Source organism: Salvia hispanica, chromosome 4, assembly GCF_023119035.1.
Source record: "Salvia hispanica cultivar TCC Black 2014 chromosome 4, UniMelb_Shisp_WGS_1.0, whole genome shotgun sequence".
Lineage (NCBI taxonomy): Eukaryota > Viridiplantae > Streptophyta > Magnoliopsida > Lamiales > Lamiaceae > Salvia > Salvia hispanica.
This window is the reverse complement of record NC_062968.1, coordinates 30,364,357-30,379,744: the sequence shown is the minus strand read 5'-3', so window position 1 is coordinate 30,379,744 and position 15,388 is coordinate 30,364,357. Positions and strand designations below refer to the sequence as shown.

At 34.6% G+C, this 15,388-nt stretch overlaps 4 protein-coding genes across 6 annotated transcripts; 1 reads left to right on the top strand and 3 right to left on the bottom strand.

Moving 5' to 3' along the window:
• Positions 1-95: 95 nt before the first annotated feature.
• On the bottom strand, positions 96-1,341 carry LOC125223641 (pathogenesis-related thaumatin-like protein 3.5). The gene is made up of 2 exons (XM_048126880.1): positions 1,262-1,341; positions 96-980 (listed from the first exon to the last, which is right to left on the bottom strand). Exons 1-2 carry the CDS (start codon positions 1,305-1,307, stop codon positions 292-294), a joined length of 735 nt encoding a protein of 244 aa, XP_047982837.1. The 5' UTR covers positions 1,308-1,341; the 3' UTR covers positions 96-291.
• A 2,033-nt stretch (positions 1,342-3,374) lies between these two features.
• LOC125218312 (box C/D snoRNA protein 1-like) lies at positions 3,375-6,650 on the bottom strand. 3 transcript variants are annotated; one of them, XM_048119955.1, is made up of 7 exons: positions 6,523-6,650; positions 5,835-5,914; positions 5,494-5,732; positions 5,082-5,283; positions 4,892-4,960; positions 4,622-4,754; positions 3,375-4,090 (listed from the first exon to the last, which is right to left on the bottom strand). In XM_048119955.1, the coding sequence occupies exons 3-7, from the start codon at positions 5,720-5,722 to the stop codon at positions 3,482-3,484; spliced, it is 1,242 nt and encodes a 413-aa protein (XP_047975912.1). In that variant the 5' UTR covers positions 5,723-5,732; positions 5,835-5,914; positions 6,523-6,650; the 3' UTR covers positions 3,375-3,481. The 3 variants fall into 3 exon arrangements, with proteins under 3 accessions (XP_047975912.1, XP_047975911.1, XP_047975913.1); XM_048119954.1 differs by having other exon boundaries at positions 5,494-5,729; XM_048119956.1 differs by lacking the exon at positions 5,835-5,914 and having other exon boundaries at positions 5,494-5,729; positions 6,523-6,637.
• Positions 6,651-8,532: 1,882 nt separating this feature from the next.
• LOC125223455 (NEDD8-conjugating enzyme Ubc12) lies at positions 8,533-12,149 on the top strand. The gene is made up of 6 exons (XM_048126615.1): positions 8,533-8,678; positions 10,328-10,441; positions 11,242-11,350; positions 11,457-11,535; positions 11,630-11,746; positions 11,821-12,149. The coding sequence occupies exons 2-6, from the start codon at positions 10,333-10,335 to the stop codon at positions 11,956-11,958; spliced, it is 552 nt and encodes a 183-aa protein (XP_047982572.1). The 5' UTR covers positions 8,533-8,678; positions 10,328-10,332; the 3' UTR covers positions 11,959-12,149.
• A 679-nt stretch (positions 12,150-12,828) lies between these two features.
• LOC125220070 (DNA-3-methyladenine glycosylase 1-like) lies at positions 12,829-15,127 on the bottom strand. The gene is made up of 4 exons (XM_048122192.1): positions 14,620-15,127; positions 13,897-14,038; positions 13,682-13,808; positions 12,829-13,368 (listed from the first exon to the last, which is right to left on the bottom strand). The coding sequence occupies exons 1-4, from the start codon at positions 15,020-15,022 to the stop codon at positions 13,078-13,080; spliced, it is 963 nt and encodes a 320-aa protein (XP_047978149.1). The 5' UTR covers positions 15,023-15,127; the 3' UTR covers positions 12,829-13,077.
• Positions 15,128-15,388: the final 261 nt, after the last annotated feature.

Here is a 15,388-nt window from a genome sequence, read left to right as displayed (position 1 = left end):
ACAACCGTTCATTTTTGGTAGTATACCTACGATAATTTCTTTATTTAGCTATGATATTGTAATCCATTAGCTGAAGTTGTATTCGCACGTATACCTATGAGGCTATGAGGAGAAGGGGCCTTCCTTAAATCCAATATACTAACATTTCCAAACACAATAATCATATTTCCCATGAATAATTAACAAAAATGTAACTAATAAACAACCTAAATCAAAGCAAACAATTGTGTAGCTTCAAACCAAAACACCAACGTTTCTTGTAACCAAAAAAAAATAAAACAACGTTCCACCTCAGCCCGTCGGGCAAAAAGTAATGAGATAATCTGCCCCGGCGCACGTGCACGTGCTCGACGCGTCGTCGTACGCGTAGCTATACGCCGTGGGGCACGCCGCCTTGAAAATCCTCGAGTACTGCGTTGGTGAGCACTTATCCGGAGTCGCGTGCTCGCCACTACAGCAGTATTCGGGGGTGTTGAAGGCGGCGCAGGCGCTCTTGCACGCCACCACCCCGCCGCCGGTCTCAACGCGCAGCTCATTCGGGCAGCTCGCGTTGAGGTCGGTCACGCACCCGGCGTTCTGGCAGTCGCCGGTCCCGCCCGACGGCCGGACGCCGAGCCCCACGTTGTAGCCGTCGACGAGGCTCACGTCGTAGAAGTCCTTGGCGGCCGCATCGCCACCGAGGGTGAACTCCACCAGGCTGGCCGGCGGCGCGCCGCCGCCGATGCACTTGATCCCGACGCCGCAGTCTCCGGTGGCGCATTGGCCGTTTCCGGCGGCGTCGAAGTTGCATCCGGTTCTTGCCCACACGCGGCCCGACCAGCCCGGCGGCGCCGGAAGCTGGATTGTGCCTCCCGGTGGCAAGGCGAAGCCGCCGCCTCCGAGTACGGCGGCGCCGTTGCCGGAGAGAGTTCCCGGCCAGATTGTGTAGCTACAGCTATTTTGGAGAGTGAAAATCGCCCCCGAAGAAATTGATAATTTTCCTGCAAATAAAGATTGTTCAGATTAATTAAAGTAACAATACAAAAAATACCGAGCACATAAATTGCTAGTATATGTAGGCTTGTCCATAAGTTTCCGAGCACATGGGGGTCCTCAATCACAATTTTTTGACTTATATGCTGAGGACTTTATGTGCTCGTTTGAATAAAAAACGACATACCCCATCTAAATCCATGGTTAGAGTTTGAAGTATAACCAATTCAATTAGAGAAAAATTAGCATTAGAAATCAATCTTGAAATAACTGGAAGAAATAAATTTACCTATGATTAAGAGAGAGAAAAGCTTGAGTTTGAGAATAACTGCCATGGTTGTGGAGCAAAAACTGAAGGAGAAACTGGAATAATTATAATTGGACGTGTTTGAGATTAATGGCATTGCCACTATTTATAATCGAGGCGTGGGATAGCAATTTGTGTACCTACCAAAATTAATGATTTTTTTAAAAAAAATCCTTCTTGATATTTTGTTCACAAATAAAGGTTTTAAAGGTAATCACAATTAATGCAATCCAAAGATTGTTTGTTGAGGGATTCTATACCGTGGGGAAATGATCCGATTGAAGATTTTTAAAATTTCTATATTTAATGGATTATATATTTGACTAATATAGAGTTACCATAATTCAAGAATAATGAAAGTACTGCAATTTTTATTTCCTAATTTTTCTTAGTAATAAGTAGTACATCATATGGTAAGGGGCACTCATGCCCCAATGCAAATATATCATTATTTTAAATCAAGTAATGCACTCTTGTATACTTTAATACTAATATTGAATATGGGTATTGTTTGTCTTATATTAACATATATTTTGTCTCATGAAACAGATATTGAAGTAGAGAATATGACAATAGGTTTACATTAACTAGATCTATATACATAATATTACAAAATATTATCCGTCGTTAAAATAAAAAATAGAATTAACCATAAAAAGGTCCGGATAGTAGATAAATCATAAATTTCACAGTAATAAATTTTAAGAACTGTTTACGTAATACTAAATACTCTATTAATACTTAAATGCAAAAAAATATAATTTATAACAATAATACATAAATAGATAGATATAATATCGCATTGCATGATTATATATATAATAACAGATGTACATACAATTTTGTAAAATAAGGCTAATTTTGTTGATATATTAATGATAAGACAACAATATATTCCGATTTTTAAAAAAAAATGGATACATTGATTAATAAATATAAGAGAGAAATGATAAAATCAAATTTAAAAATTGAGAGAAGAGAGAGGAATCATAGACAAAATAAGATGATAGAGAAATACATAATGTAAGTGTATCAAATTAACCCATAACAAAAAAAAAGTCAAGGGCAAAAAGTCCAAAAATAGTAAAAACTTTCTCAAATATAATTATGTCTTTGTTTATTATAACCTATAATGACATTTAATTTTTTGAGATGTAAAAAATATGCAAACAAAATTATTCAGAGATATTTTTATGGTTATCCTAAAAACTCTCTCTGTTTTCATTTAGTTCACTTCAGGTTCAGGTTGCAAATCATTTTCACATAATAGATTTACCCCTTAAATCTTTGTATTCATAATTATATCTATTTATTTTTTATTCAAAGATCTAGATTACATCAAAGCCTCCTGAATTTCTTAACAAATTTAGATCACGCAAAGATTTCAAACATTTTTGCAATTACTATGACAAAAAAATGTGTTTTCTGGCTGAGTAGGTTACTATCAATCTTCATGTGTTGCAACATGTTTCTTTCATTGTTTAGATCAAGAGTAATGTCTCATATAATATCGTCCATCATTATAAAGTTAATATTTTTGATACAAATGCATTACAGGAAAATGTTTGCGAAAAAATCATCAAGTTTGGTCAATTCCGTAATTAAAAAAAATGATCCATTATATTCTTAATTTAATATTTTTCTATTGTCTCATAATCTCACATTTTGAGAGAAATATAATATATATGATGTGGCAAACAAAATATACTATGTGGATAAAATATCCAACTATTTAAATACGTTGTTTAATACATTTAGTTAGTCATGTCTTTATTTTTTAGACACGTACGCATCATGCCAATAAATTCAGATATATGCTAAAAAAGTTTGTCTTAACTGTCAAAGTTATAAAATAATACTCCTAATTAACTATTCACAATCATCCAGCGCAAAAGTTTTTGGAGAAATTGCGTTCATTTGGAAGCAGAGAGATGCCACCTTTAGTGAATTAAACGATGTCGTTATACATATATAAAACAACTTTGTTTGGATGAAACATAACAAAGTCAAATATATATAGGCGATCAGATTTTTTATATTTTGCGAACATATTCAAACCATGTTGTAAAATGGAATACTTTTTCAAAATTACTGATTGCGGACAAAGAATCTATATAGCACCAAAGCTGCAACAAAATAAGGTTTGGACAAAGAAACTACAATATATAGCACCAAAGCTACAACAAAATAAGGTTGAGGTATTTATGCTATCTCTCCCTCCTCTAGTTCTTCCTCCATTAAATATTCTCCTTCCTCGATTTCCATTTGTTTGGATAATAGTATCCGATCAAAATCAAGAAACTCATCAGAGTTGGCATCTGCAGTATCCAGATTTGGGTATACATCAATAAAACCAGACTCAAAATCAATATCCAGATCAGAAATTTCAGCCAACTCCTCAATGCAGGAACGGCTGCTGCCTTTTTTATCTTCAGTCGTGATGGTGTATGTATCACGGCGAGAATCTGGATCGGCTGAACCCACTGCTTTGACAGCTCGTGGGCTGTGAACCAACTGGCTTGGTAGAGACTCAGTTCCCTTTATCTTATGACTCAACAAATCCGAGACAAGTGGATCTGGAGAGCCCCCATCTTCGATTTCTTCCTCCTTAAAAGTTACGCCTTTAGGACTTGGGTAATCACGTTGAGCAGGCTCCACTTTGCTCCGATTGGCAACTTGTATTACATCAAAATCATAGCTGTGTGAGGGTAGAAAGACATGGATAACCGGATATTCCAGAATGACTATATTGGCTAACTGCTCGTGGATTGGAGCGTTTATGTCTAGTTGGCAAAAAGGTGATTTTGGTCCCTGCATGTTAGATAAGAAAAATTAGAGGAACGATTGTGAGGAAATAAACGCACAAGTAACCACGAACATAAATACGTAAACTTTTTACCCAGATCGATACAATGTGTATCTACGTCTGGGGCAATGTCAAGCCAAGATTGCACTATAATTTTTAGATACGACTTACTATGAGAAACAGTTATATATAGGCAAAAACAGTGAACTCCAATCCTAGTAACAACATGAATCGGATTAACCCTAAAAACATATGTACGGAAGTCCACAAACGTGTGATCGTGAACTGATTCACTTCCTTTCCGATTTCATACTCAACAGTGATCACACCAAATCAAGAATGGCTAGCTATCTCTACACCATAAAATTTACTTAATATGTAAAGCCAAAATTAAGTCAGCTAGTGTTCAAGTATTTATAGAACCTCTGTGCCATGTCGGAGCATGTGGTATTGAAGGTAAATCTAAAATCTAGAATATTTCACAAGTCAACAATCCAAATGTAGAATAAGCACTAAGAAAAAGGTGCAAGAGAAACCTTTGGGTACTTGCGGATGAAAAATTTAAGAGAATCTATGCTCTCATCGCAGAATTGTTTCAACTGGTGGTTCCAAGGACCAGGCTTTAAGTGGTTCTCAATCACGGAAAAGAAAGTGGAATTTTCGTGTATTCTGAAAGCAAACAAATTTCATGTAAGGATTACAAATTAAAACATAACATGTAACTGTGAAAGGGTGTATCAGAGTAAATGAAACAATGTTGAAAAAAAGGAAATTCTCCTTGTAAATGATCCACCCAGACTTCTCACCCATGATCAAGGAGCACAACATCAGTGGAATGAAACCGCCATTCGACAGTCCAAGATATGGATTTTTTCCTGAAACAAATGTTAACAAATTAAGTAATCCATAATTCTTAATTACAAAAGGCAAAGAAGAAAACTTGGAAATCTTGAACAAGCACGAAAATAATCTCATCTCATGAGGTTGCAAATTCACCTATGGTTGTAGAAAGTCTTGTTCTTCACTCTCCTTGACATTCCACTGGAAAGAAAAAGTAATTTTATCCTACGACTTGCAGCAGCACCCCGAAGATGTTTGAGGGGGTGGGGAAGCCTAAAATGAGAACTCCCACACACCGCAACTCTGGTCCTCTGAGCACAATCAGCAATTCGCTTCACATCCTCAAGCATTTTATAATCTATCAAATAGGCAAAATAATTACAAACAAAGTCCCCTACCAATGCTGCTAAAAAGGATAAGATTCCAGCAAGAAAATTGTTACCCCCAAGGCATGAAAAAATCGCAAAATTATATAAAGACTTTTCCAAAATGATCACAAGAGTGGTCAATAAATTGATGCATAAACAGTTGAGAAAGATAATGACTTCGCAAAGTGATTATTGAATACCTGAAACAAGCTGGTTATCATCGAATTGGGAAATCGGGACAAAATTAGTAAGTGGTCGTTTCCCAGTGCAGGCAGTACGCTGCTTGTGGGAATTGACACAAGAGAGGCTACATGTGCGGAGTGAGCATCCTGGACACTTGTACTTTGATGCATTAATGTTGCACTCATTACATAAATTAGGGTTCGGTTTGTTGTCTGAAGATGTCACTTGTTCTTGTTTCTCCTCCATTAAAAATCTGCTGCCGCAGGCAATCACATAAAAGACTTATGTAACAAAGCATATACGTGTAACACATCTTACAAGAAATTACACGAATATGAAATATCTTTAAATACTACACCTTCTTTTAAGAGCCTCTTGGGGATCAAAAAATCAATTGTTTTTAAACCTCAAAAAGCCATCTCATTTGGGTATAAGTATCTGCAACAACCGGCAATATGGTTATATGCAGAATGAAATATGAAGATACTTAGGCATTAGTACATGTCAAATTCCAAATACAGAAGATTGGGTCTAAACAAGCACGAAATAGATAGTATACCTTGACACTTTACACCAAGAGGTGAACTAAATAAGTAAGAGATGACAATTTATTCAGATTCAGATGTTTCGATTTTTCATACCGAATCAAGCCGAACAGTTCCTAGCTCAATTTACTGGGCTCGACACAAAATTGTAAAACTCCATTTTTTTTCAATTGAATAAGTTGAAAAACCTATTGTGAGTTCAGTTCGAGCTTGGGGATTGTCAAAAGCTTAAATGATGTTTGTGTCTAATTATGATTATAGAATCAGAAGTGCGGAAAACATAAGGACAAGTACCATTTTAACAATTCCATATCCACTGAGACATATGATGAGATTATGAATTTAGGCCAAAAACTCAAAATTAAACACAGCTTCAGCCCTAATTTTAGTAATGTGAATCCCCAAGATTGTGAATATGAAGGTAAACCATGGAAATATACGAAACTAGTATACTTTTTTGAAGGTACAGTAATCATAATCCAAGTGCTGATCACAACTCACCATTAACGGCAGCTAAAGGTATGTATCACGGCGGGGAGCGGGGCGGCGGTGGCGGGATATCAGAGAAGAAGGGTTTGTGTGTTCTTTCAATTTGAGATTTTGGGTTAGGTTATTGTGAAAGCTTTTAGATAATTTTGGATTGGGATTAATGATCGAATATATAGTACTCCTTTATTAAGTTTATACATTTATTTTAAATTTATAAATGTATTAACAATTTTTCGCTAATTTTATCATTCTGTTCCAATTTTTGTTTTATTTTTCATTCTACAAAAATCTTTTCATTTTATAATAAATTATTTTGAAAAATATAATATTAATATTTATTATACGTATTTTTTCGAATAAAGAATAATAAACGTCATCGTATCATTCTTTTCTTAATAATTATTTTTATAAAAATAAATATTGATGATATTTCTTGTACAATTTGTTTTTGGAAAAAAATTAAGGCAAAACACATCCTTAGGTCCTTATACTTTAATCAAAATGTTTATTAGGTCCTTGTACAATTTTTTCATTTTAACAGGTCCTTATACTTTTCATAATATTTTTTATCAGATCCTCGTACAATTTTTCGTTTTAGTAGGTCCTTATACTTTTATCATAACTTTCATTAGGTCCTTGTACAATCTTTTGTTTTAGACACTTTTTTTACATTTATCTTGGATAATAATCTAAATTTAATTAAACTTAATGAACTTTTTAATATTCCTTTATTTAACTTAGCATAGTCTATAAATATAATATCATCTTGTTATCCAATAATCTCAATAAGTTGTAGAGAATAATAAAATGATTAACCGTGATGATTGAAGATTATAATCGAAGTTTTTTTTTAGAATAACTATCCGAATTTTCAATTGATTATTTATATTTATATTGAAAGATATATTTCCCTTAATATTTATAATCATAAGATAAGTTAAATAATAAAATTAAAAGGTTCATTAAATTTAATTAAATATAAATTATCATCTAAAATAAAATTAAAGGTATATCTTAAAATAAAAAAATTGTATAAGGACCTAATAAAAGTTATAATCAAAGTTTAAGGACCTACTAAAATGAAAAAATTGTACGATGATGTGATGAAATTTATGAGAAAGGTATAAGAACTTATTAAAACGAAAAAATTGTATGAGGACCTAATGAACATTTTGATTAAAGTATAAGGATATAAGAATGTGTTTTGCCAAAAATTAAAGGTCATCATCAAATGTCACCTTATCTGATCTCACCACTAGTATATTATGCCTCGAGGAATGATATGTTAATGTTACATATGTGAGCAATACTCTCGTTTCACGCATATTCAACATTGTTCGTTTTGATTTATATATAATTTAATTTTAATATATTAAAAAATATTATTAAAATTTCTAATTTCACAAAATTCATATAAATCAAACCTCGATTTGTCACGCACACATAAGGTGTACGATAGATTGCCTAAAACAGACCCTATACAATAAAAGTCCAAAACAAATCCCCTTTATCTTATAAAGTTTTACCAATTATAAGCAATATTTATGGAAATTGGCAAAAAAATTGCAATTTACATCATTATATTTTCTACTTTTTTGAAAGACTTGATGGAGTAATTTGTTAAAACTTAAACACAACTTTTGAGTCCCAATTCATGTATCTCGGGTTAATTTATTGGGAAAGGATAGTCAAATTTACATGAAAACAATTAGTAATCAAATTATTAGCACTCTCCAACAAAAGCAATAAAGATAGAACTAATCATTAAAAAAAATCCAAAAATGAAAAAGAAAGGAATTATGTCTTTTCCACCAATAATTGAGCTTGTGAAGAAACTACAAATAAAAGGTTATTTGTATATATAATTACACGAATTTTTTTTATCATAGTAGAATACTTTATTTAGAGAAAAAAACTAATCTAAAAAATAACATTTGAAGAGTAAAATTTATATGGAGAAGTACTAAAAAATTAAAGTTTCTAGAAAAAATACGAGGCAAATAATCCTTGAATAAATAGAAGAACTTTCTCAAAAGTAGACTTGCTTTCAAGAGAGCTTTCTCAGATTCTCTCTCTCAATAATATATCCTCGCTCTCTCTCTCTCCTCTTCTGATAAGCCCTGAAATCTGAAACCCTTGATTTTCCTTTCAGGTTTTTCATCAAACAGGTATATTTTTCCCGATTATCTTTAATTGTTCCGTACACATCTGCGATTATCACGGTTGTGTGGATTTATCGTCCCCCATTTAGCGTATAGGTTTGGTTTGGTTTTCTCTCAGATCGTTATGTTTTACCCGTGATTTTAATTGTTCTTCGACCTTCAATTGCTGGAGTATTTTGTCTTAATCTATCTTTACTTTTAATCGGTTCGCTGTATCCAATTGGCTTTCCTGCTGCTGAATTCTGTAGACGAATGGCGATGATATAACTTGATTTTGGACTGGGTCGATTTTGAGCTATTGTTATGCTAGGGTTGTAGTTCATTTTGCTTGTGTAGGCTGTTGTTTCTATTTCTGGTGGCGCTTTGGAATGAATTTGAGTGTTTACATGATTATCAGCTAAGCTGTACGAGAGGAATTTTTTGTTGACTGATGCGGAATTCAATATTGGAGTTGTGTTTTTGGTTATTACTTGCTCTAACTAAGAAACTTATATGTTTCATTTCTAGGCCTATTTGGATTACTTCAGTTCATTTGGGTGTATATGTGGTCTGTAAAGGAAACTTTCATCTTGAGCAATGATGCATTCTTGAATCAAATGTTTAGTTGCAGGATCTCAATATCAATGTTTTGCTGGATCAATATTTATTATTAATGTACTCTAGAACTTGGAATCCTAATTTCTTAAGTTGCTTCCTTGGAGAATATTCTTAACATGTAGTTGTAAATCAAAGCATTGAAATTGTAACATGGTTTTCTAACTCTTGGGTTTCATACACGAATATGCATTTATTATGTTTATTGAGATTCTTCTACCATGTGGAGAAGTTCCAACTTCTAAGGGATCAATTGCTAGAAAAGAGTTGTGATTGCATGGATAATATAGAAGCTTGACGAGTCTCATAATCTTTTACAAAAGCACATTCTTTGTCTCTCTGTTCATCAATACTACATAGCGCTCATAGTCTAGATTTTGGGATATGTTTTGCATTTTCCAGTTTGCAGAAAATGAAATTGCCAAGGAAATTATCTGATGTAATGCTTCTTTCAAGAGTTTATGATTTGTGAAGAATTTTTTGGACCAACTGTTCTCTGTCGATATGACTTCTTTATAAATTTATCTTGTTTTTAGTAGCAACAATTGGTCTTGGTGAAAGTGAAACTAAACCTGTAGTGTTCCTTTTGTTGTTTAACTTTGATATTCGACGGACATTAAAATCTGACTTTGTAGTTTGTACTGTACTTTTACTGGCATCATCATTCACTTTTATTCGCGTTTAATACTTCACTTTGATCCTCTTGCATCTTAACCATTGATCAGTTGACGAAAGTCATATTTCCTATCCTTGTAATCTCGTGAAGATACAGTGTCTTAGTCTACTTGACTATTTGCTGTTATCATTCCATCTTTTTTGCAGATAAACCTGTTGAAATCTGAACTCAAGCGCCAACATTTTATACTTCCCTGAATGAGCTTTTAGTATTTATAATTAGTTGATGTTTGAGTTTGTATTCAAAGTGCTTGAGCATAAACAACTGCCTGATCTGTATCATTTGAAATATGCAGTATATTTCTGCTAGAAGATTGCTATTATGTATCTTATGAAGTCTCTATGCTTAGCTTCTTTACATAGTATGTTTTCGCATTATTTTTCAGGCACCATGATTAGGTTGTTCAAAGTAAAAGAAAAACAGAGAGAGCTTGCAGAAAGTGCTAATGGGAAGCCTCCAGTGAAGAAACAAAGTGCTGGAGAACTTCGTCTTCAAAAAGGTTTGTTAATGTTTAGATTTTCTTTCTTATCAACATCTTAACAAATGCCTGTCACTGTTCTTTCCTTTTCTTTCTGTCTCTATCATTTTGAAGTTCTTTTTTTTGGCTGGACTTATGTGCAAATGATTTTAGGAAAGATGGTGCAAAGCGGGAAATATTTTGATATGTGTGGACAGATTTCACATTTGGATAGTTTTATGTTAAAGAGTTATATTATGAACCACATCGATTATCTGAAGAGAGAATTACAGCAGTAGGAAGAAGCCAATACCTGATGCTCAATGAGATGGACTACATCACATGGAAGTTTGCATGACACTTTTTATGTAGCATACTTTTGGGAATATTTAGATTTTCCACTTGCTGATATTTTTCCAAGAACTAATACTTGATGTATATCCCCTGACTAGGTTAAAGATCTGATCTTTCTCTTCTTAAGAAACTTGCAGCATGTAAATTTCCTTTGGATATCTCATCTTTAGATAACTTTTTCCTTCGGTGGCTATGACGTACAGGTCTTGCACTCTTCTGCAGATCAATACGTGCTAGACCTTCATTAGTATAGCTAATAATATCTGTTTCAGTATATCAAGGGAGTAATTGGATCCCCTTCATCAAAGGAGTAACTGGACCCCCTTTCTTTGGCTAGCCACTATTTGGAGCTTACTTTTTAAATACAAATCTTACTTACACTGATATGATATCACTATTTCAGAAAGGGCATTCTCTGGTTCCTTAAAGTATTCACTTTGGTTTTTAATTCCTTTATGAGTCTTGACTCCTTTTCACACTCTATGTAGATATCAGTGAACTGAATCTGCCAAAAACCTGTACCATTTCATTCCCTAATGGCAAGGACGAACTGATGACTTTTGAAGTTACCATTCGTCCTGATGAAGGATATTATCTGTAAGTAGTTATGTCTAAGGCTTTTAGTTAATTTCTAAGCTTTTATGGTAGTTTTCTTTTTCGTCTAAATCTGTAACATTTATTAATACTAGTGCCCTGTGTTCAGGAATGGAACATTTGTTTTCTCATTTCAAATTTCACCCATCTATCCTCACGAGGCACCAAAGGTGAAATGCAAGACAAAGGTAATTAATCTTAGTTGTGTGGGGTCTCGTATTTTCTAGATAATGTTATATCCAGAAATTGTGTTAATGTTTTAATTTGATTTTCACTGTGCAGGTCTACCATCCAAATATTGACTTAGATGGAAATGTCTGTCTAAACATTCTTCGCGAAGACTGGAAACCTGTTCTGAACATAAACACCATCATTTACGGGTTGTATCACCTTTTCACGGTATAGAAATATCAATTCTTATCAAACACTGATACTGTTGCAGCTTTGTGTTCTCTAATGAGATGTACATGCAGGAACCTAACCACGAGGATCCACTCAATCATGACGCTGCTGCTGTGCTGAGAGACAACCCAAAAATGTTTGAGTCTAATGCTAGGAGAGCAATGGCTGGTGGCTACGTTGGCCAAACTTTCTTCCCGCGCTGCATATAGTATGTGAAGTTTCCAGAAGCTGCCAGACTTGGAAGCTAGTTCAAATCTGCCACTAAATTGATGTATCTAAGAAGCAGAAAAGATGTTTGTATGCGATCATAACTTTATCCTTTATGTTGGCTATTCATTATGCACTATATGAAAGTTCAAGACCTTTGTTTGGAAGAGTGATGGATTTGATTTCTGTTTCAGTTTGTTGGTTAATTTTATGTTAATATGGTAGGGTGTCATTATTGCATTTTATGGTCTCGATTGCTGCAAGATTCAGTATGTGTCCAAGTCATCTTGGCATCTGTAATGTTGGCACAAATGTTTTTAGTTCTTAAAAACAAAACTGGCACAAATAATATTAGTTCTTAAAACGGAGCTGGAATAAATATTTTTAGTTGTTAAAACGAAACAGTTTGAGAAGGTCTGTTAGCATCAGAAAAAATAAATTTTTTTGAGGAACCTTTGGAGATGAAATGTTTGGCCTGAGGAAGAGGAACTATTGATTTATCATCCAATCAAGATTCTAGTGCTGATATGGTTTGATGACACTATTTCTTGTCAACCAGAACAATGTTAGTATATTGCATTGTAGGCAACAAAATGACAATATTATGCTAAATTAAATAATTTTATTTTGTTGAATAAAATTTATATAACAAAAGAATGAGATAAAATGAAATAAAACACATGAAATTATTTAATTTAATATAATTTGACGCAATTCCATTGTCTACATTATGTTGTTTTAGTTGAAGTCCGATAGAGTCACGTGAAGTCATCATTTCATGAAATCTGAAAATTTGATTGGTGGTAAAATTAGAAAAAATCAATAGTTGAATTTTTTTTAGGATTTTTAGTAGCTAATATGTCAAACTAAAATTGAGCCAAACTAAAATTTACAAGCAAATACCCACTAATAATAATAAGTGAAGGGTCAGATACAATATGTTTGTGAACACAAAACACTAACACAACACAAATGATAATCATCACATCACAATCACAAATGGTGGATATACCCCAAAAAATTAGTCTGACGCTAAATTTTTTTTACAAACAGGTGAAAAAAAATCAGTGGCAAGATTAGAATGACTAACACACAAGATCAGTGGTGAAGTTTATGCATCCCTACGCTGCTTCATCCTCAGCTGTCAGAACTTTGTCAAAATCATGGCTGCATTGGTTGTATCTGTAGCATGTCACGAGATGATCGTTTACTAGACCAGCAACTTGCATGAACGAGTACACAACTGTTGGCCCGACACAACGGAACCCTCTCTGCATCAGATCCCTGCTCATCAGATCTGATTTTGGTGTCTTACTCGGCACTTGGCGTGCATAACGGAACCCACTCTTTATAGGTTTATGGTTTACGAAGCGCCAGCAGTAGTTGCTGAAGGAGCCGAACTCTTGCTGGATCTACAACAATGAATTGGGAACATGATGGGAAAGAAATGCTCACTTTTACAATAAGCAACCTACATTTTCTTTAAAACAACACGATTCATCTACATTAAAGTAGAGAATGAGATTTTGATCAAATTTGATGATCTACAACAATAAATTGGGACCATAATCGAAAATAAATGCTAACTTTCACAGTATGCAACCTACATTTTCTTTGAATCCAGTTCAACACCTAATTTATGATTCCTCTACATTAAAGTAAAGAAAGAGATTTTATCATAGTACATATTATTTTCAAAAACATGTTTAGTGAATTTATACCAACCTTGAGCATCTGTTTAGCATTGTCAACAATTGCACGAACTTTTGGTTCCGAGAGCAATCTAACAGAGGGCAATCTCTTGTCATCGAGACTTGCAACTGACGTTGGATCAAAGTCATTAAAAACCTTTCTGAAACACAATCCACAGATTTATCAAGAAGATGTGGGAAATGGTGTAGGAGTTCAAAGCCAAAAGGCACGTCTGATTCAACTGATACCTAAATACTGCTCTTTTGCTAAGAATCAATGGCCAGGAGAGCTCGGCTAATGCTTGCGAATAAACCAGCAGTTCGAGCAGCTTGACATCATCATGGACCGGAACTCCCCATTCCTCGTCATGAAAAGAAGTATAAAGTGGCTCTGCAATATAGGAGACTGATAAGGAAGTTTCTTCAATAAAGCTAGTGCACATGAATGTGTTCTCACTGCTCCAACATTCACCACTCCATTAGACTACAACAAAATCTACTGCTTCTCACATCTAACACAAAGAACTTCTGAAATACCTAAAATTCTCCTAGTTTTAAGCTTCTATTTGATGATATGTTGCGTTTTGCAGATCCACTAGATTCCGCCCTTCAAATTCAATTAAGCATGGCGCAATTAGTGCTCCTTTTTTCTTTTCTAAAGCTATAGCATTATGCAATTTTTTGTCTGCACCTTTTAACCAAATCTCGTCACTTACTTTCATGAAAACAAACACGGTATTATCAAACATAATTGATTAATGTCTATACCTCTGTTTTTAAATTATCAACTAAACGCAGCACTATGGATCACATTTTGCATGAAGTTACATTCTGCATCGACAACAATTGACCTCAACTTCAAATCTTCAATCATCTACTAACTTATAAGTTATGGAGTACTAATAAAAGGCAGAGAAAACAAATGAATAGCATATCTCGTAAAATTAACTCGTAAAAAAACGGAAAAGTCACCAGAAGTCGGTGTGATCCAATCGCAGCGCTTAACAGGAAGCGGAACCGCAGGGGAGAGCGACAGAGCTCCAACTCCTTCCGCCGCTCTAACGACGCCGTTTCCATTCTCCTTCCGTCTCGAGCTCGTAGTTTTAGCAGATTTCACAATTGAACCAGTACCGGACGACGAAGCCGAGGTAGAAGAGTCGGAGGATCTATCAGCTGAGACGTCGCACCGCATAATAACAGCAGCGGTGGCCGCAGGTTTCGCCGGTGACCGCGCAGCTACTCGCTTAGGCTTCTCCGGTGGCTTCTTCATCATCTCGTTCCTCCGCGTCTGTTCTTCGAGAATCCGAACCCTATTTCCCGTCGGAGCGAGTATACACCGGGTTCCGGCTCCGATCTTCTCCGTAGCAGCAGACATTTTTTCCGGTTTGAGAGTTTGGTGAGGGAAGAGTGAAGTTTAAACTGTGTGGAATTACAAGAGAAGTTGGAGGGCAGAATGGGAAGATAAATATTTCCTGAATTAACGAACTAATTGCATATGTATTTAAGGAACTGTTGGATATGGTGACCGGTGGTAGCCGGTCCACTTTCTTGGTGGGAGATGGCGTTTTAATAGATAAATAAATTCATTAATTCACTAAAATTACGAAAAATGTGTCATTAGCAAAGTTCTCTCATATTTCATTTGCCTATATTTGAGGAAATTTATTTTAGTTTTTTAGCTTTAAAATAACATTGTTTAGTCGTTCATGTTAATCATATTATTGCACGCATACACTACTAT